Genomic DNA, 21,221 nt, shown 5'->3' on the forward strand with positions numbered 1-21,221 from the left:
TAAATAAATAAATAGATTAATTTAAAAAAATTGCCATTAGTCATTCTTGTGTGTTTTTGTTTACCTGTACAAGGGGTACTCTGGGCTGTTTTCCTACAAATGGTATCGTTGGATGCTGGATAAGCTTATTTCCAACTTTACTACATAATGTTATTTTCTTTTCCAAAGTGGCTGTACCGATTTACACACGAATCCCACCCCCCACCCCCAATTGTGGATAAGAGCTTCTCATTCTCACGTAATATTTATTGTTGCCACATTTATTCATTTTTGCTAATGTGATTGAGAATAAAATGGTATGTAGAATTTTAAATCTATTTCCTGACCACTGGTGATACTGAGCCTTTATTTCAATATGTATATCGACCGTTCAAGTTTACTCTTCTGTAAGTTGATCGTTCTCTATTTTTTTTTTTTTTTTTTTTGGCGGTACGCGGGCCTCTCACTGTTGTGGCCTCTCCCGTTGCGGAGCACAGGCTCTGAACGCGCAGGCTCAACGGCCATGGCTCATGGGCCCAGCCGCTCCGCGGCATGTGGGATCTTCCCGGACCGGGGCATGAACCTGTGTCCCCTGCATCGGCAGGCGGACTCTCAACCACTGCGCCACCAGGGAAGCCCCTCTATTTTTATATTGGGTTGGGTGTCTGTTTTATCGATTTCTAAGTGTTCTTTATATTTTTTGAATATATAGAATATCTTCTAGTCAATAGCTTCTCTTTTCACCTTGTCATGGTGACATTTCTTTAGAGGAGTTTTAAATTTTATGGTGATCAAAATTCATTAATACTTTTTCTTTACTACAATTTTGCATCCTCATTAAAAAAAATCAATATATAACCTGAGGACACGAAGATGTTCTTCTGTAGCTTCTCCTGACATCTTATGGTTTTGTATTTAGAATTTTTTTCAGCTTTACTGAGGTATAATTGATAAATAAAATTATAAGTTATTTAAGGTATACAGCATGGTGATTTGATATGTGTATACATTGTGAAAGACCTCCCCTCATCAAAGAAGTTAACACATCCATAACTTACGTAATTAGGATTTTCATCTACTTTAATGTTATTTCTCTGTGCCTTGTGAGATAAAATATTTAATTATATTTTTTTCATAGAGATTACATATAGTCTCATTCCCATCACTGGATAAAGTATCGTTTTCCTAGAGTTTGTGTTGCATTATATTTACTTGTGGTTGTGTCTGTTTCTGGACCCTTTATTTTATTCCTGTGGATATATTAATTTGCTGGTGTGTTAACACCATGAAATGTTAACTGTATATCTTTATTATTTTCATCTTTATTGGAGTATAATTGCTTTACAATGTTGCGGTATTTTCTGCTGTATAACAAAGTGAATCAGCTGTATGTATACATATATCCCCATATCTCCTCCCTCTTGCGCCTCCCTCCCACTCCCCCATCTCACCCCTCTAGGTGGTCACAAAGCACCTAGCTGATCTCCCTGTGCTATGCAGCTGCTTCCCACTAGCTATCTATTTTACATTTGATAGTGTATATATCTCCATGCCACTCTCTCACTCCGTCCCACCTTACCCTTCCCCCTCCCCGTGTCCTCAAGTCCATTCTCTACGTCTGCGTATTTGTTCCCTTCCTGTCCCTAGGTTCATCAGAACCATTTTCTTTTTAGATTCCGTATATATGTGTTAGCATACGGTATTCGTTTTTCTCTTTCTGACTTACTTCACTCTGTATGACAGACTCTAGGTCCATCCACCTCACTACAAATAACTCAGTTTCGTTTCTTTTTATGGCTAATATTCCATTGTATATATGTGCCACATATTCTTTATCCATTCATCTGTTGATGGACACTTCAGTTGCTTCCATGTCCTGGCTATTGTAAATAGAGCTGCAGTGAACATTTTAGTATGTGACTCCTTTTTTTTTTTTTTTTTTTTTTTCTGTGGTTCGCGGGCCTCTCACTGTTGTGGCCTCTCCCGTTGCGGAGCACAGGCTCCGGACGCACAGGCTCAGCGGCCATGGCTCACGGGCCCAGCCACTCCACGGCATGTGGGATCTTCCCGGACCGGGGCACGAACTCTTGTCCCCTGCATCGGCAGGCGGACTCTCAACCACTGCGCCACCAGGGAAGCCCTGTGACTCCTTTTGAATTATGGTTTTCTCAGGGTATATGCCCAGTAGTGGTATTGCTGAGTTGTGTGGTGGTTCTATTTTTAGTTTTATAAGGAACCTCCATACTCTCCTCCATAGTGCCTGTATCAATTTACATTCCCACCAATAGTGAAAGAGGGTTCTCTCTTCTCCACACCCTCTCCAGCATTTATTGTTTGTAGATTTTTTTGATGACAGCCCTTCTGATCAATGTGAGGTGATACATCATTGTGGTTTTGATTTGCATTTCTCTAATGATTAGTGATGTTGAGCATCCTTTCATGTGTTTGTTGGCAATCTGTATATCTTCTTTGGAGAAATGTCTATTTAGGTATTCCGCCCAGTGTTGGATTGGGTTGTTTGTTGTTTTTTTTTTTGATATTGAGTTGCATGAGCTGCTTGTATATTTTGGAGATTAATCCTTTGTCAGTGGCTTCATTTGCAAATATTTTCTCCCATCCTGAGGGTTGTCTTTTCATCTTGTTTATGGTTTCCTTTGCTGTGCAAAAGCTTTTAAGTTTCATTAGGTCTCATTTGTTTATTTCTGTTTTTATTTCTATTTCTCTAGGAGGTGGGTCAAAAAGGATCTTGCTGTGATTTATGTCATAGAGTGTTCTGACTATGTTTTCCTCTAAGGGTTTTATAGTATCTGGCCTTACATTTAGGTCTTTAATCCATTTTGAGTTCATTTTTGTGTATGGTGTTAGGAAGTGTTCTAATTTCATTCTTTTACACGTAGCTGTCCAGTTTTCCCAGCACCACTGATTGAAGAGACTGTCTTTTCTCCATTGTATATTCTTGACTCCTTTGTCAAAGATAAGGTGACCATATGTGTGTGGGTTTATCTCTGGGCTTTGTATCCTGTTCCACTGATCTGTATATCTGTTTTTGTGTCTGTACCATACTGTCAAGATTAATATAACTTTGTAGTATAGTCTGAAGTCAAGGAGCCTGACTGCTTCAGCTCCATTTTTCTTTCTCAAGATTGCTTTGGCTATTCAGGGTCTTTTGTGTTTCCATACACATTGTGAAGTTTTTTGTTCTAGTTCTGTGAAAAATGCCATTGGTAATTTGATAGGGATTGCATTGAATCTGTAGATTGTTTTGGATAGTATAGTCATTTTCACAATGTTGATTCTTCTGATCCAAAAATATGGTATATCTCTCCATCTGTTTGTGTTGTCATTGATTTCTTTTATCAGTGTCTTATGGTTTTCTGCATACAGGTTTTTGTCTCCTTAGGTAGGTTTATTCCTAGGTATTTTATTCTTTTTGTTGCAGTGGTAAATGGGAGTGTTTCCTTAATTTCTCTTTCAGATTTTTCATTGTTGGTGTATCGGAATGCAAGAGATTTCTGTGCATTAATTTTTTATTCTGCCGCTTTACCAAATTCATTGATTAGGTCTAGTAGTTTTCTGGTAGCATCTTTAGGATTCTCTGTATAGTATTATGTCATCTGAAAACACTGACAGTTTTGCTTCTTGTTTTCTGAATTGGATTCCTTTTATTTCTTTTTCTTCTCTGATCTCCGTGGCTAAAACTTTCAAAACTATGTTGAATAACAGTGGTGAGAGTGAGCAAGCTTGTCTTGCTCCTGATCTTACAGGAAATCGTTTCAGTTTTTCACCATTGAGAATGATATTGGCTGTGGGTTTTTCATATATGGCCTTTATTATGTTGAGGTAGGTTCCCTCTTTACCCACTTTCTGGAGTGTTTTTATCATAAATGATGGGTGTTGAATTTTGTCAGAAGCTTTTTCTGCATCTATTGAGATGATCATATGGGTTTTTTTGGTTTGTTTTTTTCTGTTTTTAAATTTATGTATTTATTTATTTATTTTTGGCTGTGTTGGGTCTTTGTTGCTGCGCTCGGGCTTTCTCTAGTTGCAGCGAGTGGGGACTACTCTTCGTTGAGGTGTATGTGCTTCCCATTGTGGTGGCTTCTCTTGTAGCAGAGCACGGGCTCAAGGCGTGTGGGCTCAGTAGTTGTGGCTCACAGGCTCTAGAGTGCAGGCTCAGTAGTTGTGGCAGCAGGCTTACTTGCTCCGTGGCATGTGGGATCTTCCTGGACCAGGGCTTGAACCCGTGTCCCCTGCATTGGCAGGCAGATTCGTAACCACTTTGCCACCAGGGAAGTCTGATCATATGGTTTTTATCCTTCAATTTGTTAATATGGTTTATCACATTGATTGATTTGTGTATATTGAAGAATCCTTGCATTACTGGGATAAACCCCACTTGATCATGGTGTATGATCCTTTTAATGTGCTGTTGGATTCTGTTTGCTAGTATTTTGTTGAGGATTTTTGCATCTATGCTCATCAGTGTTATTGGCCTGTAGTTTTCTTTCTTTGTGGTATCTATGTCTGGTTTTGGTATCAGGGTGATGTTGGCCTCGTAGAATGAGTTTGGGAGTGTTCCTCCTTCTGCTATATTTTGGAAGAATTTGAGAAGGATAGGTGTTAGCTCTTCTCTAAATGTTTTATAGAATTCACCTGTAAAGCCATCTGTTCCTGGGCTTTTGTTTGTTGGAAGATTTTTAATCACAGTCTCAATTTCAGTGCTTGTGACTCGTCTGTTTATATTTTCTGTTTCTTCCTGGTTCAGTCTAGGAAGGTTGTGCTTTTCTAAGAATTTGTCTATTTCTTCCAGGTTGTCCATTTATTGGCATAGAGCTGCTTGTAGTAATCTCTCATGAGCTTTTGTATTTCTGCAGTGTCAGTTATTACTTCTCCTTTTTCATTTCTAATTCAATTGATTTGGGTGTTCTCCCTTTTTTCCTTGATGTGGCTAATGGTTTATCAATTTTGTTTATCCTCTCAAAGAACCAGCTTTTAGTTTGATTTATCTTTGCTCTTGTTTCCTTCATTCCTTTTTATTCACTTCTGATCTGATCTTTATGATTTCTTTCTTTCTGCTAACTTTGGGTTTTTTGTTTGTTTGTTTGTCCTTCTTTCTCTAATTGCTTTAGGTGTAAGGTTAGGTTGTTTATTTGATATATTTCCTGTTTCTTTAGGTAGGATTGTATTGCTATAAACTTCTGTCTTAGAACTTCTTTTGCTTCATCCCATAGGTTTTGGGTCATCGTGTTTTCATTGTCATTTGTTTCTAGATATTTTTTGATTTCCTCTCTGATTTCTTCAGTGATCTCTTGGTTATTTAGTAGTGTATTGTTTAGCCTCCATGTGTTTGTATTTTTTATAGATCTTTTCTTGTAATTGATATCTAGTCTCATAGCATTGTGGTCAGAAAAGATACTTGATACGATTTCAATTTTCTTAAATTTACCAAGGGTTGATTTGTGACCCATGATATGTTCTATCCTGGAGAATGTTCCATGAGCACTTGAGAGGAAAGTGCATTCTGTCGTTTTTGGATGGAGTGTCCTATAAATATCAATTAAGTCCATCTTTTTTAATGTATCATTTAAAGCTTGTGTTTCCTTGTTCATTTTCATTTTGGATGATCTGTCCATTGGTGAACGTGGGGTGTTAAAGTCCCCTACTATGAATGTGTTACTGTCGATTTCCCCTTTTATGGCTGTTAGCATTTGCCTTATGTATTGAGGTGCTCCTATGTTGGGTGCATAAATATAGTTGTTTACAATTGTTATATCTCCTTCTTGGATAGATCCCTTATTCATTTGTAGTGTCCTTCTTTTTCTGTTGTAATAGTCTTTATTTTAAAGTCTATTTTGTCTGATATGAGAATTGCTACACCAGCTTTCTTTTGATTTCCATTTGCATGCAATATCTTTTTCCATCCCCTCACTTTCAGTCTGTATGTGTCCCTAGGTCTGAAGGGGGTCTCTTGTAGACAGCACATACATGGGTCTTGTTTTTTTTTTTTTTTTTGCGGTACGCGGGCCTCTCACTGTTGTGGCCTCTCCCATTGCGGAGCACAGGCTCTGGACGCACAGGCTCAGCGGCCACGGCTCACGGGCCCAGCTGCTCCGCGGCATGTGGGATTCTCCCGGATCGGGCATGAACCCGTGTCCCCTGCATCGGCAGGCGGACTCTCAACCACTGCGCCACCAGCGAAGCCCTACATGGATCTTTTTGTATCCATTCAGCCAGTCTGTGTCTTTCGGTTCGAGCCAAAATGTAAATACATTTACATTTAAGGTAGTTATCAATATGTATGTTGCTATTACCATTTTCTTAATTGTTTTTGGTTTGTTATTGTAGGTCTTTTCCTTCTTTTGTGTTTCGTGCCTAGAGAAGTTCCTTTAGCATTTGTTGTAAAGCTTGTTTGGTGGTGCTGAATTCTCTTCACTTTTGCTTGTCTGTAAAGGTTTTAATTTCTCTGTCAAATCTGAATGAGATCCTTGCTGGGTAGAGTAATCTTTGTTGTAGGTTTTTCCCTTTCCTCACTTTAAATATGTCCTGCCACTCCCTTCTGGTTGCAGAGTTTCTGCTGAAAGATCAGCTGTTACCCTTATGGGGGATTCCCTTGTATGTTATTTGTTGTTTTTCCCTTGCTGCTTTTAATATTTTTTCTTCGTATTTAATTTTTGATAGTTTGATTAATATGTGTCTTTGCCTGTTTCTCCTTGGATTTATCCTGTATGGGACTCTCTGCACTTCCTGGACTTGATTGACTATTTCCTTTCCCATATTAGGGAATTTTTCAAGGATAATCTCTTTAAATATTTTCTCAGTCCCTTTCTTTTTCTCTTCTTCTTCTCGGACCCCTATAATTCGAATGTTGGTGTGTTTAATGTTGTCCCAGAGGTCTCTGGGACTGTCCTCAATTCTTTTCATTCCTTTTTCTTTATGCTGCTCTGTGGTAGTTATTTCCACTGTTTTATCTTCCAGGTCACTTATCCGTTCTTCTGCCTCAGTTATTCTGCTATTGATCCCTTCTACAGAATTTTTAATTTCATTTATTGTGATGTTCATCATTGTCTGTTGGCTCTTTAGTTCTTCTAGGTCCTTGTTAAATGTTCCTTGTGTTTTCTCCATTCTATTTCTGAGTTTTTGGATCCTCTTTGCTAACATTACTCTGAATTCTTTTTCAGGTAGACTGTCTATTTCCTCTTCATTTGTTAGGTATGGTGGGTTTTTGCCTTGTTCTTTCGTGTGCTGTGTGTTTCTCTGTCTTCTCATTTTGCTTAATTTACTGTGTTTGGGGTCTCCTTTTAAATTAAATTTGCTTAATTTACTGTGTTTGGGGGCATGTTCGTAGTTCCCGTTGTTTTTGGTGTCTGCCCCCAGTAGGTAAGGTTGGTTCAGTTGCTTGTGCAGACTTCCTGGTGTAGGGAACTGGTGCCTGTTCTCTGGTGGATGAGGCTGCATCTTGTCTTTCTGGTGCGCAGGACCGCATCTGGTGGTGTGTTTTGGGGTGACTGTGACCTTATTATGATTTTAGGCAGCCTCTCTGCTAATGGGTGGGGTTGTGTTCCTGTCTTGCTAATTGTTTGGCATAGGGTGTCTAGCACTGTAGCTTGCTGGTCGTTGAGTGGAGTTGGGTCTTAGTGTTGAGATGGAGATCTCTGGGAGAGCTTTCAACCTTTGATATTGTGTGGAGCTGGGAGGTCTCTGGTGGATCAGTGTTCTGAACTCGGCTCTCCCACCTCAGAGGCACAGGCCTGACACCTGGCCGGAGCACCGAGACCCTGTCAGCCACATGGCTCAGAAGAAAAGGCAGAAAAAAAATAATAAAGTTATTAAAATAAAAAATTATTAAAAATAAAATAATTAAAAAGTAATAAAGAACAAAAGAAGAGAGCAACCAAACCAGAAAAGAAATGCACCAATGATAGCAAGAGCTAAAAACTATACTAAAACAAAACAAAACCAAAAAAACGGACAGACAGAACCGTAGGACAAATGGTAAAAGCTAAGTTATACAGACAAAATCACATAAAGAAGCATACACATACACACTCACAAAAAGAGAAAAAGGAAAAAAAAAATGTATCTATATATATAAAAAAACAAAAGGAAGAGAGCAATGAAATCAATAAAGAAATCTACCAATGATAATAAACTCTAAATACTAAACTAAAAAAAGCATAAAACTGGAAACCAGTCAGTCACATACAGCAAACCCCTAGTCTACAGTTGCTCCCAAAGTCCACTGCCTGAATTTTGGGATGACTCGTTGTCTATTCAGGTATTCCACAGATGCAGGGTACATCAAGTTGATTGTGGAGATTCAATCCACTGCTCCTGAGGCTGCTGGGAGAAATTTCCCTTTCTCTTCTTTGTTTGCACAGCTTTGGAATTGGCCCTGCCTCTGCATTTAGGTCCCCTGAGGGCATCTGTTCTTCACTCAGACAGGACGGGGTTAAAGTAGCAGCTGATTAGGGGGCTGTGGCTTAACTCAGGCCGGGGGGAGGGAGGGGTGTGGAATGCGGGGCGAGCCTGCGGCAGCAGAGGCCAGCATGACATTGCACCAGTCTGAGTTGCGCCGTGTGTTCTCCCAGGGAAACCGTCCCTGGAACACGGGGCCCTGGCAGTGGCGGGCTGCACAAGCTCCTGGGAGGGGAGGTGTGGATAGTGACCTGTGCTTGCACACAGGCTTCTTGGTGGCTGCAGCAACAGCCTTAGCGTTTCATGCCCGTCTCTGGTGTCCGCGCTCTTAGCCGCAGCTTGCGCCTGTCTCTGGAGCTCGTTTAGGTGGTGCTCTGAATCCCCTCTCCTCACGCACCCTGAAACAATGGTCTCTTGACTCTTAGGCAGGTCCAGACTTTTTCCCAGACTCCCTCCTGGCTGGCTGTAGCGCACTAGCCCCCTTCAGGCTGTGTTCATTAGCCAACCCCAGTCCTCTCCCTGGGACCTGACCTCCGAAGCCCGAGCCTCATCTCCCAGCCCCCGCCTGCCCTGGCGGGTGAGCAGATAAGCCTCTTGGGCTGGTGAGTGCCAGTCGGCACCGATCCTCTGTGCGGGAAATCTCCCCGCTTTGCCCTCCGCACCCCTGTTGCTGTGCTCTCCTCCGTGGCTCGGAAGCTTCCCCCCTCCGCCACCCGCAGTCTCTGCCCGCGAAGGGGCTTCCTAGTGTGTGGAAACCTTTCCTCCTTCACAGCTCCCTCCCACTGGTGCAGGTCCCGTCCCTATTCTTTCGTCTCTGTTTTTTCTTTTTTTCTTTTGCCCTACCCAGGTACGTGGGGAGTTTCTTGCCTTTCGGGAGGTCTGAGGTCTTCTGCCAGCGTTCAGTAGGTGTTCTGTAGGAGTTGTTCCACATGTAGATGTATTTCTGATGTATTTGTGGGGAGGAAGGTGATCTCCGCGTCTTACTCCTCCACCATCTTGAAGGTCTCAACACTCTCATCTTGTTCCTTCATATTTATTTGATGTTCTTAGCTGTTGGCTATTCTACATGAATTTTAGGGTACACTTTAGAAGTTCCTTAAAAATAGGTTGAAACGTTGTTTATAATCAGTTTGAGTTCTTAATTTAATATGTGGAGAACTGAAGTATTAGTCTGCTAGGCCGCCATAACAAAATACCTCATATGAGGTGGTTTAAACCAGTGGTCCCCAACCTTTTTGGCACCAGGGACTGGTTTCGTAGAAGACAATTTTTCCATGGACTGGGAGTGGGGAGGTTCAGGTGGTAATGCCAGCGATGGGGAGCGGCAGATGAAGCCTCACTCACTTGCCTGCTGCTCACCTCCTCCTATGTGGCCTGGTTCCTAACAGGCTGCATCCTGGTACCAGTCCATGACCTGGGGTTTGGGGAACCCTGGTTTAAACAACAGAGATTTATTTTCTCACAGTTCTGGAGGCTTCAAGCCCAAGATCAAGATGTCAGCAGGTTTGGTTTCTTCTGATGCGATCACACATATACGTATTGTTGGGTAGCATTTGTTAATATTTTATCGCAAATATTTTGCATCTGTTTTCACGAGTGAGTTTGACTGTGATCTGACTGTCTTATTCTTTCCTTGTTTTGTTCTGATTTCATGGTTTTAGCAGACTTGTATGCTATTTTGGGAATGGCCTTTAAAAAAATATGTAAGAATGTATATAAGATGGCTTTGTGGGAGTCCCTTGTAAATATTTCTGAGTCTGCTGTTTGGGGATTGGAATATCTTTAACTAAATTATTTTAATCTGTTATCTTCTTACTCAGGTTGTGCATTTACTTTTGTCATTCTTGGTAATCAATATTTTGCAAATACAGTATTTTTAAAACTTATTTGCATAAAGTTGTTCAGAGCATTGACACTTTATTTTTGATTTATAGTGTGTTTGTAGTTAGGCCCTGTTTTTCCTTTCTAATATTGTTTAATTTTTCTTTCTTTTTTCATCATTCATGCCATCAAAATGACAACATTTTTGTTAGCTTTCCACTCTTTTTTTTTTTTTTTTTTTGCGGTACGTGGGCCTCTCACTGTTGTGGCCTCTCCCATTGCGGAGCATAGGCTCTGGACGTGCAGGCTCAGCAGCCACGGCTCACAGGCCCAGCCGCTCCGCGGCATGTGGGATCTTCCCGGACTGGGGCACGAACCCATGTCCCCTTCATCGGCAGGCGGACTCTCAACCACTGCGCCACCAGGGAAGCCCTCCACTCACTTTTATTTATTCTAAGTGGCAGAAATGACCCGCTGTCCATCAAAGGCATTTCTTGTTCTTTATTGTAGACTTCTTGCTGCTAAGTGGCCCCCATACCAGGTACACATTTCTCAGACTCTCCATTCAATGAAGTGCATCCTTGTGAATAGAGGTATGTGTGTCACTTCTTTTTTTTTTTTTAATTGAAGTATAGTTGATTTACAATGTTGTGCCAGTCTCTGCTGTACAGCAGAGTGAGTCGGTTATACACATATATACATCTTTTTTTATATTCTTTTCCATTATGGTTTATCACAGGATATTGAATATAGTTCCTTGTGCTATACATTAGGACCTTGTCGTTTATCCATTCTAAATGTAATAGTTTGCATCTACCAATCCCAAACTCTCAGTCCATCCGTCTCCCTCCCTCCCTCCCTCCGTGATGTGTGTCATTTCTCACTCTTCTTATCCACTGACTGAATGCAGAGGACTTTAGCCATACAGAAGGTTGAATTGTCAAGATGGAAGAACTCTGGGTCTCTGTGTGTGGCAGCCATAGGAATGCACCTCTTATATCTCTGACTCTGGGGACTCTGAAAACCATCACTGCGTTTACACCAAGGCAAACACACTGCCCAAGACACTAATGAGCTCAGCAGAGATGCTACGGTAGGCTCACTCCTGAGGCATGTGGGTCTCTGACAGAGACTTTGACCTGAGGACCCCCCTGTAGATCTCGATGAAACTTTCTTTAATTGCATTGAATTCTAAGACTTTTCCTCTCTCCTCCACAGAGGTCAGACTTGCATCAAGTCAGATGACTCTGATGGCTTCCTGCAACTCCCCACACATTTTTCCTTACCGAATTTTCCTTCTAAATCTCTAAAAAGTCTAATTCCATCGTGGCATCTGCTTTTCAGAGGCCTGAACTAATACAAGTGGTGCGAAGAGTGGTGTAATATGCTGTCCTGAGTCCCTTGACACACGGTTCCCTTGCTAAATATTGCCCTGGTGTGATGGGGCAAAGCATCCCTGTGGGGGAAAATGCCCTTGAAGGGCTGATGATTCAAGCATATGAAAGACATGAGGAGAAAATGCCTGCAAGGCAGTGGAGCGGTGGCTAGAATTATTGCCAAGTTGCATGGACACTCTGCGGAGGGCTAACAAAGAACCAAAGACCATTCACAGTTCAAGTCTTAAGGGTGAGGGCCAGAGGGCCTCTTTGGGAGCACACAAAAAGGCTTCAAGCTTCTGTTGTAGAAGAGGGGACCCGGCTGAGCAGGAAACAGCAAACATAAGATCTCACAATTTCAGAGCTCCAGAGACATTGAATGCTCAGCTGAAAAGTCCTGCCGTGCTAAAGTCAGGGCCCTGGTTAAGAAAACCAGAAATCCCGAAACGTGGCCTGGGAGCATCTTGATATATGTACCGGGGGATGTTGGTTCTGCAGGCCCCTCTGGACCTTCAGAGTGCATGGAGGTGGCCTCTCCCCAGCGCTGGGCTGGGAAGCACCGTGAAATCCCTTCTCCCCCTCAGCAGACAGCCTCCCTTCCTCTCCTGGCTGGTAGGCTGGTAACTAGTGTTAAATCCTTACATAAACTGGCTGAAAAATTGCTCGTCCTGATAAGGGAGGAAAGAGATTAAGAAAGGAATAGCAGGGGCTTCCCTGGTGGCGCAGTGGTTGAGAGTCCGCCTGCCGATGCAGGGGACACGGGTTCATGCCCCGGTCTGGGAGGATCCTACATGCCGCGGAGCGGCTGGGCCCGTGAGCCATGGCCGCTGAGACTATGCGTCCGGAGCCTGTGCTCCGCAATGGGAGAGGCCACAACAGTGAGAGGCCCGCGTACTGCAAAAAAAAAAAAAAAAAAGGAATAGCAATGATTAGAGACCTGTACAGGCGGGACCCAGAGGTTAGTTTTTGAGGGTGCTTGATCATGGGAGCTAGGATTCAAGCGCAAGATGTTGGACATCAGGTAAAGGATGCTTTATCTACCCCCCACGCTGCATGCATAGCATTATGTCTGTGTGAAGGAATAATTGTGTCATGTATCCTCATGGCCAGTAATACTAACTGATTAATGGCCACCAGTTTGAACAGGTCAACCAATTAGTTGCGGGAAGGTTTAAATAAGATTGGAGAGAGAGAGAGGTGTGCATGTGTGTAAAATATCCTAGGACACTGACACAGAGTAGCTTTCGAACAACTAGAGCCGTCTAGGTTCTCCTTGCCTTTTTCACTGATACTCCATTTAGAGCTCTGTCTACATTTTTGCATAAAGAAAAATAAATACAGACATCATAGACCTCTGGCACCATGCAGATCCTTCCTTGATGGAAGGTAAGCTAGCTGAGCCTGGGAAATCTCGTGAGTATGACACGCAGGCAGAGTAAAGCAATAAATCATAAAACGATCCTCCCGCAGCCTCAGCTGCAAGTGTTTTTTAATCTACTCACTTTTAAACAACTCTTTTTAATTGTGCCTCACTGTTTCTCCCTTAGGAAATTATTTCATTGTATAATTGCCCTTGCTTCCAGTGAAATTTTTCTTAATGTCCAATTTAAATTGCTGCTTTTTTCTGTCTCAGGCCATTGCTCCCTATTACATTACCATTAAGCACCTTAAGTGACTCCTCTCTCTTTTGAAAATGATGAAATTGGCTTGTGCATTTCATCTGAAAATGTGGTCTCCTTCTCGTAGACAAAAATATTTAAACACTTGAAAATGACAGGTGATTGTCTTGTTTCTTAAAAAGAAAAAAAAAAAACAGGTTGTTTTCCTGCTTCTGTGTTTTTCATCAGTTTAGAAACAATTCGTGGGACGGCTATAAGTGACCCAGATGTCATTATATGCTTGGTGTTTCTTCCAGTCACCCCATAATAGGATGGTACGCACATTCATTTCTTCAAGGAAATGTGAATCCTATATGAGCTGAGGTATTTTATACAAAAGGGGGATGTTGTTAAGTGCCCAGACAGAGGTCCTACTGACTTACTTGCTGGAGAACCCGGAAGAGTCAGCTGCAAACTCTACACAAAGGAATCGAATTACAAGAAGGGGGGTGTTTTATGATAGCATTACAGCAATGCAAACAGCAATGGTTTCCAAGCTATTAATACAATGAAAACTTTGGGGGTACAGAGAGAGCAATAAGGCCCTAAGTTGCCCCCATATTTAGCCAGATCTGTTTTCTTGGGCCATTCTTATGGGGACGCTGGATCTTTTAGCAAGAAACATGATTCAGAACTTCAAATAAGCTGCCCTACTTTTTTTTTTGGCTGCTTTGGGTCTTTGTTGCGGCGAGTGGGGGCTACTCTTCATTGCAGTGCGCAGGCTTTTCATTGCAGTGGCTTTTGTTGCAGAGCACGGGCTCTAGGCACGTGGGCTTCAGTAGTTGCAGCACACGGGCCCTAGAGCACGCAGGCTTCAGTAGCTGTGGCATGTGGGCTCAGTAGTTGTGGCGTGCAGGCTCAGTACTTGTGGCTTGTGGGCTCTAGAGCGCAGGCTCAGTAGTTGTGGTGCACGGGCTTAGTTGCTCCATGGCATGAGGGATCTTCCAGGACCAGGGATTGAACCCGTGTCCCCTGCATTGGCAGGCGGATTCTTAACCACTGTGCCACCAGGGAAGTCCCAGCTGCCCTACTTTTTTTTTTTTTTTTTTGCGGTACGCGGGCCTCTCACTGTTGTGGCCTCTCCTGTTGTGGAGCACAGGCTCCGGACGCGCAGGCTCAGCGGCCATGGCTCACGGGCCCAGCCGCTCTGTGGCATGTGGGATCTTCCTGGACCGGGGCATGAACCCGTGTCCCCTGCATCGGCAGGCGGACTCTCAACCACTGCGCCACCAGGGAAGCCCCGTCCTACTTTTAATTCCAGAATCTCTATACTCTATGCCTCATCTTCTCCCCCGCACCCCTGAATGTCTCCCCCATCCTCTGTATATACCAGACATCAAAGGAGTGAAGTCTTGAACATTCAAAAAGCGACTCTCTTCCGACAGGATGCTGAATCGGTCTGACCAGTGCATCAGTGGCACACACATTATCATGAGTGCCTGCTGCGTTTGCTCCTTGACTGTCCATCGAATCCGGTTTCAGGGCTCACCCCCTTCAGATTTACGTCTCCTCCTATTTGCTCAGTATCTGACCTCTTCCTTCTCCTTCTATGACAATACTGAGAGTAATATGGAATAAAGCAGTAAAACAAATCAAATAACAAACTCAAATTTCAGAGCATTCCCTGAGCTGCTGCAGTCAGGGAGCTGGTTATTATTGTCTGAGAGGAAGCAACCTCATGCCCAGTAGAAGACTCGGTTCTCTGTTAGGACATCAATCAGAAAATGATTTTCCTCTTCAGAAGAATAGTATCAGATGCCTCTCACCCCCACTGTGTACACAATGCCAAGAGGAGCAGAGAACCTAGCTCCAAGAGTGAAAAGCTCTTGCCACTGGTGACACATAATAGTGGCAGATCTTTTGGGGGGAGAAGACCGGAGGTTACAAAACTTCACAGAAGGCAAGTGATAAAGATTTGAACTTGAAACAAACACTACAGCTGAGAACTATTGGAAAACAGTGTCAAAGCCCTAAAGAGAACAACTTTCTCAGGAAAGAGGGTTTTGGACAGAATAGTATGGGAAGAAGCAAAGATTTCTGGTCTTGTGTAGAAGTGGCATCCAGCAAAGTACAGAAAACAAAAAATGTTTTGTGAGTCAGAATGGATAAATGTCTCACCATTTTTTTTTTAAACAAGAGGGACTTATCCGATTTCATTGCATATTGGGTATTGGTACAGGATATGTCGTGATGGAGACTTGGCAGCCCTCCCGTGCTGTCTCCATGTTCTGTTCAGTCTCATTTGTTTTATCCTGATGGGTTATAGGAACTGTGCCTTGTGATGCAGCTTAAGACAGGGCACTTACATACAGAAGTTTCTGTCCAAGAGGGAAAAAGAAAATACATGCCGCCAAAGCTTTGCTGCACGTAAAATAGAATTGCTAAGAGTTAAGAGCTAGAACTGCTTTGTCCTTCCATCCTTTCTTGTGAAGCTGCTCTGGCTCAGAGGGACCTCACTTCTTTTGTTATGGTGATTTACGACTTTATCTAAATCCTCCAACTATACTTATAATTAATGACATAAATCCATTTCCATAATGTTATATAACACACTGTCTTATCCTACCCCACATCCTTGGGAACGATATTAAAACAATAAAATAATTATGGCTGAAATTCATCGGTATCCTAGTTAGCACATTTAGTTACAACTATCACAGAATAACCAAACGTATGATAAAACTTACAAGAATAAATCTATGGGCGTGAAATTTATTTGCACTTTTATTTTAAATTGTGCCACATAATAAGGATATAATGAAGTATGCAATAAAATTTTGCTGAATAAATGAATGCGTAAGTCACTTGTGTTTTCTTTTACATTCACATGGAGGATCATTAGGGATGACTATGTATATTTGCATATGTATGTATCTATATAAGTTTATAGACATATATGTAATATGTATTTTCAAAATGTGATTGTAATAAAATTTTAACTCATGTGAAAAAAACGGAATGTTCTCCTGAAGGTAAATTGAATTCTGGAAGTGCTTCACTAATAACAACTGTCTTTCTACACCAGCAGTCCCCGACCTTTTTGGCCCCAGGGACCAGTTTCTTGGAAGACAGTTTTTCCACGGATGTCGGTGTGGGGCTGGGGGGGATGGTCAGGCGGTAATGAGGGCAATGGGAAGCCTCCTGCTGTGCGGCCCGGGTTCCTAACAGGCTGCGGACCGGTAGGGTTGGGGACCCGCACTCTACACAACCACCTTGAATATTCAAATGTAAAAAGACAGTAAGCATAACATGAGATTAGGAATAAGGTAATGCTGGATACAAATATTTAGTGAAAGTAAGGAAGATGCCTCAGCTTGGAAACAGTAACCGAAGGGATTTATGCAATAAAGTCAAATGTCTAAATATGAAAGAGTGTAACACATTTGGAGAAGAATGGCCAACAAGAAAGAAGGTCTGTCTTTATTCTTATTAGCATGACTTATGTTTCAAATCCATGGGAAAGCAGACTCAATAATTCTAAGAATCATTAAAGAAATGCTCAAAATTTCTCAGAACTGTATGAAAAGAAAATAAACATTCAGACTCATATTTGGATCCTTGAGTTTGGGATCACTGCCAAGATCAGAGGGCTACATGGGGAATATATTTAAAAATGAATCTATATTGGTCAGCCCCCTCCTTCTATTAGGGGAAGATATTAATTAGGCAAACACATAGCTTCTTCTCAGAGCAGCTCTTGGTTTAAAAGCTACTCAGCCTATTGGTTTAATGGCTCAATTTAAAAAAATGCAACATCCTCTTTTTATAACGTCTTTCATAGGGTTTACTTATTATGAAGAAATCAGTAGGCTGAGATTTGGGGAAATGGGACAGACTTTTCACAAGGAATAAAACTAATGATAGTATGTGTAAAAAATCCCCTTTAAAGGAAAAATACAACAATAGTGTAAAATTAAGGAATGGTAATCTGGTAGGTTGAGTTTTTAACTAGCTGCCTAACTCTATCTCCAGCTAAACAACATGAATATGGAAAAATCTAATATAGAGAATGTGATAATATGAAAAACAATGGTAATTATCCAGATATACTTTCCAAATCCTTCTCATTGGTAATAATGGTTTTTAGGTAAAGAGTATAAAATACAAAACTGTTAGTCATTGTACTGCCATAGCAAAGTGAAAGCTGTGGGGTTTTAGTCCCTTATTAAATATCTCCTGGAAGAGGGCTTCCCTGGTGGCGCAGTGGTTGAGAGTCTGCCTGCTGATGCAGGGGACGCGGGTTCGTGCCCCGGTCCGGGAAGATCCCACATGCCGCGGAGCGGCTGGGCCCGTGAGCCATGGCCGCTGAGCCTGTGCGTCCAGAGCCTGTGCTCCACAATGGGAGAGGCCACAACAGTGAGAGGCCCGCGTACTGCAAAAAAAAAAAAAAAAAAATCTGGAAGGGCCAAAGATGGTATACAGAGTTCTGATATTATTTTTCAAAGGTTGTCATAAATCAGTCTTACCTGCAGAATCTATAGGGAGTTAAACATTTTGGGATTAGACAGGAACAGCCTTCTTCTAATTTTCTTTCTTTGTGTGTGTGTGAATGTTCTGAGTATTTGTAAACAAACTGCAATATTTTGCCTTGTTTTCAATTATTAGGACAAACAGCACCTTTGAGATACTGACCTACTGTCAGTATTAGTGGTACGTTACATTGTGTGACCCAGTATAAATTAGACTGTGCCTCTTTTAATCTCCCTCTAAGCAAAGATATCTTGTTTTCCAGGTAGGTGATGGAATTTGAATGGAGGTGGATCAGGGTTTGGTATAGAGTTTGGTGTAGAGCTGTTGTTACCAAGGATACTCAGGTTTTCCTAGTTGGTGAAGTATAGCTACATGCATTCAATGGGCCTAAAACTAAAAGCAAGGTACACATTTCAAAAATGTGAAGTCAGTGAACAGATGAGATGAATGTTGCCTGATTTTCAGGACCCCTGTAGTATTCGTGACAAGAAACTACAGTTGGTTCAGTGTTTGCCTACCAAGGTGATGCCAGTTCATCTACAAACACCTGGAACATCTTTCCTGTGCATTATTCATGAAATAGTGCTCAAAAGGGATAACAGTGACACACAAGCCAACATATATTGGAACAGAGAGTGAAGCAAACTGGTGGTAAAAACATGACCTTCCTCCATAAGGTCAAATAGTTTTATTTTGATTAAACACTACAATACAGTATATATCCATTAAAAAAAGAAAACTCTATAGTGTATATAAATTATTCCTTCCATTCATCAATTCTTTTCCATTACAGCTTTGGTACAATGTGATTTCAGTATATAATTTTTAAATACTTTTAGCATCACAAAGTCAACACAAAGTACAAAACTAATAATCCAAATTAGGGATATTATCATCTACACAGTGGTATTCAGTGGTAGGAGAAAATCTTACCTTGATGAATTCATGTCACTAGCTAAGCTAGAAAGGCATACCTAGCAGACATGACGGAAATATGCACCATTAACCAGCTAATGTGTGGATTAGTCTTTTTTTGTTTTGTTTTGTTTTTTACAGAATACCAGCAGCAGTCATTTGGGTGTTGAGTGAATACTTAAGTCCTCAGTGAGTTTTTGCACCTTGCTGTTCCTCCCTTAAACGCCATGAGTAGTATCTGAAGACATGTACCATGGCCAGAGTGCTCAGAACTTGACCTGCCACCCAGCATTGCTCATACTGGCACAGTTGGTCCTGCAGCTGGCTGACATCACGGGGACAGTGCTGGAGGGACAGTGAGGGCCCATCAGCCTAAGGTTGTTCTGAGGGGTCGGCGGTGTGACGTTACAGTACACAGGCATTCCAGTGGCTGGGAGGGACCCTTGGCCTGCCTGGTTAGGTAGCATGATTGGCTGTTGGTATGACTGCTGGGGCAGTCCTTGAGAACCCTGGGTCATTGGCACCTGTAGGAAGACACAAGACAGAAGCCTGTATGAAGAGGTTATTTTGGGGTGTCCCATGAGCTACAGTGGTGTCATCAAAAACAGTCATGCTTTTAGGTTGGAATCCCAGCTCTCCCTTTTATCAGCTGTTTCACATTGGGCAAGTCACTTAACCTCTCTGTTTCTCTGAGTCCATCTGCGTAATGTAACCTCCTTCAAAGTGCCCCTGAAAGGACTGCTGGGGTGTACAGCTCTTGGGACACATCTGGCCAGAAGTACATGCTCAGGAGATGTTAGTTCTGAGCCTCCTTCCTTCCTCTCTCCTGGCCCTCCAGGGACTGCCATCTGGACCTCCCACTCCGGATTTCTCTCAGTTTTGAAAAGCCATGCTCCCATTCCAGTTTTACGCAAAGTGGTCTGGAGCCATCGATAGTAAAAGGGGATTCTGTCCCAGGAACACCAGCTCACTCTCAACCTGCAGCTTTAGAGAACATCTCCTATCCACTTGGAGGTAGAAACTGATGCAGTATGAACAAGGATTGTCAGGGCAGGAGGACCGAGGATAAGTTCTCCAGGGCCAGAAGTACCTGATGCAGCTAAATTTAATGATTAAAGTGTTTCACCAACCCTTCACTACCCCCTGCCCCCTGCCAGGGTATTTCAGGATATACATTACAGAAGGGGGCATGACACTTTTTAAATACCCAGTGTGGGTTTAGTCTGGAAAATGCAGCTGTCAGGTCCAATAGATGCCCTTTAAATGAATCTTGAGATGCCATTTTAAAATCCCTTATAAGATAAATTTGTGGTGAAATGAAGTTTCTTTGAGTGTGACCAAAAACAGAAAATTTGCTGTGAGGACTTTCTCCCAGTAAGTACAATTTCAACAGAATGCCCGAAGGTCTTCATGAATAGAACTTTAAAGAATTTTCTTCCATGAATACAAAGTCTATGTGGAATCACACTTAGCAGGGCATTCAAAAGCCACAGTAGTTACAGAAGTATACATTTCCCATTTTCTGCTTGTCTATTATAATCTTGACTCAAAATCAGCCGTCAGCACTGGCTGGGCCTAGCACCTACCACCCAGCCAACCAGCCGATGTGGGGACGTACCCACAGCCTGTACTTAGGCAAGTGCTGCTTTATAAAACACGATTTTCCAAGTTACGGATATGCACCTGATAATTAGACACGGTTGGGTAGGAGAGCATCACGCTTTGCACTGGAGTTCCCTGGTGGCTGCTCATCATGCCCTGACTCTGAGGCGGCTGCTGTACCCCCACGAGGCCTTGGAACCCCTGTTGACCAGACAAGAGCGGCTGGTAACCTGTGAAGAAAGAACACCATTTGAACTGGTTGTACCAAGAAGAACAATGATGATATTGTATGGGATGAGAGCACTTCTTCACCAGGCAACCTGCAGACCTTTCAATCTCTGTATCAGGAGTGTGTATTTCCTAATAACGCATGTTTTGCTTCTTAGGGCGGACAAGGGTATGACTCCAAAAAATTCACTGATACTTCCATCCTTAAGAGTGGTCCAATCAGCAGGTTGTGACAGTGGTAAATTCTTCATGATGCAAAGACCGGAACCTGTATTGACGTCGGTTGACTGCTGTAAATTAAACCTTTCAGATCTATCTTTTGCTTTGGTTTCAATGATATTTGGAGAAGTCACACATTATCAAGTTTTTTCCTAATTAATTTGATTCATTCTCTTACCCTCTCGCTTTTCTGCATCACCTCACTTCACACAGAGATCACCAAACAGCCTGTTAACTTAGGATGCATTCTGTTTTCCATACCCTAGTGAACAAAATGACTCCCTACTCTACATAATTCAACGTTCATTGACTTAGACAAAAGGTAACAACAGCAGGTGTGTCATGCTTTTATTCTGTGCTACCACTAGCTCCCAAGAAAACGTTCTGGCAAAACACTCCCATGAGGGATCATGTACATATCATAGATAATGCAGAGTACAACATGTAAAGAAGGTATGTGTTTATGACCTGCTGGATGGGTCAGTTGGTAGGTTTTCTTTTCCTTCTTTTTTAAGTGGACCAGGATTTATTCTAATTA

At 42.2% G+C, this 21,221-nt stretch overlaps 1 protein-coding gene across 25 annotated transcripts in view; it reads right to left on the minus strand.

Annotated features, from left to right (window-relative positions):
• Positions 1–18,365: 18,365 nt before the first annotated feature.
• ARPP21 (cAMP regulated phosphoprotein 21) overlaps positions 18,366–21,221 on the minus strand; it is a 179,282-nt gene continuing 176,426 nt past the window's right edge. For all 25 annotated transcript variants that reach the window (XM_033402201.2, XM_033402202.2, XM_049715897.1 and 22 more), the window contains 2 exons: positions 20,318–20,466; positions 18,366–19,158 (listed from right to left, as the gene is read on the minus strand). In XM_033402201.2, coding sequence (XP_033258092.1) covers positions 18,901–19,158; positions 20,318–20,466 — 407 coding nt within the window. In that variant the 3' untranslated portion in view covers positions 18,366–18,900. The remainder of the gene's footprint in view (positions 19,159–20,317; positions 20,467–21,221) is intronic.

The sequence above is a fragment of the Orcinus orca genome, chromosome 10 (genome assembly GCF_937001465.1).
Source record: "Orcinus orca chromosome 10, mOrcOrc1.1, whole genome shotgun sequence".
NCBI classification, from domain to species: Eukaryota; Metazoa; Chordata; class Mammalia; order Artiodactyla; family Delphinidae; genus Orcinus; species Orcinus orca.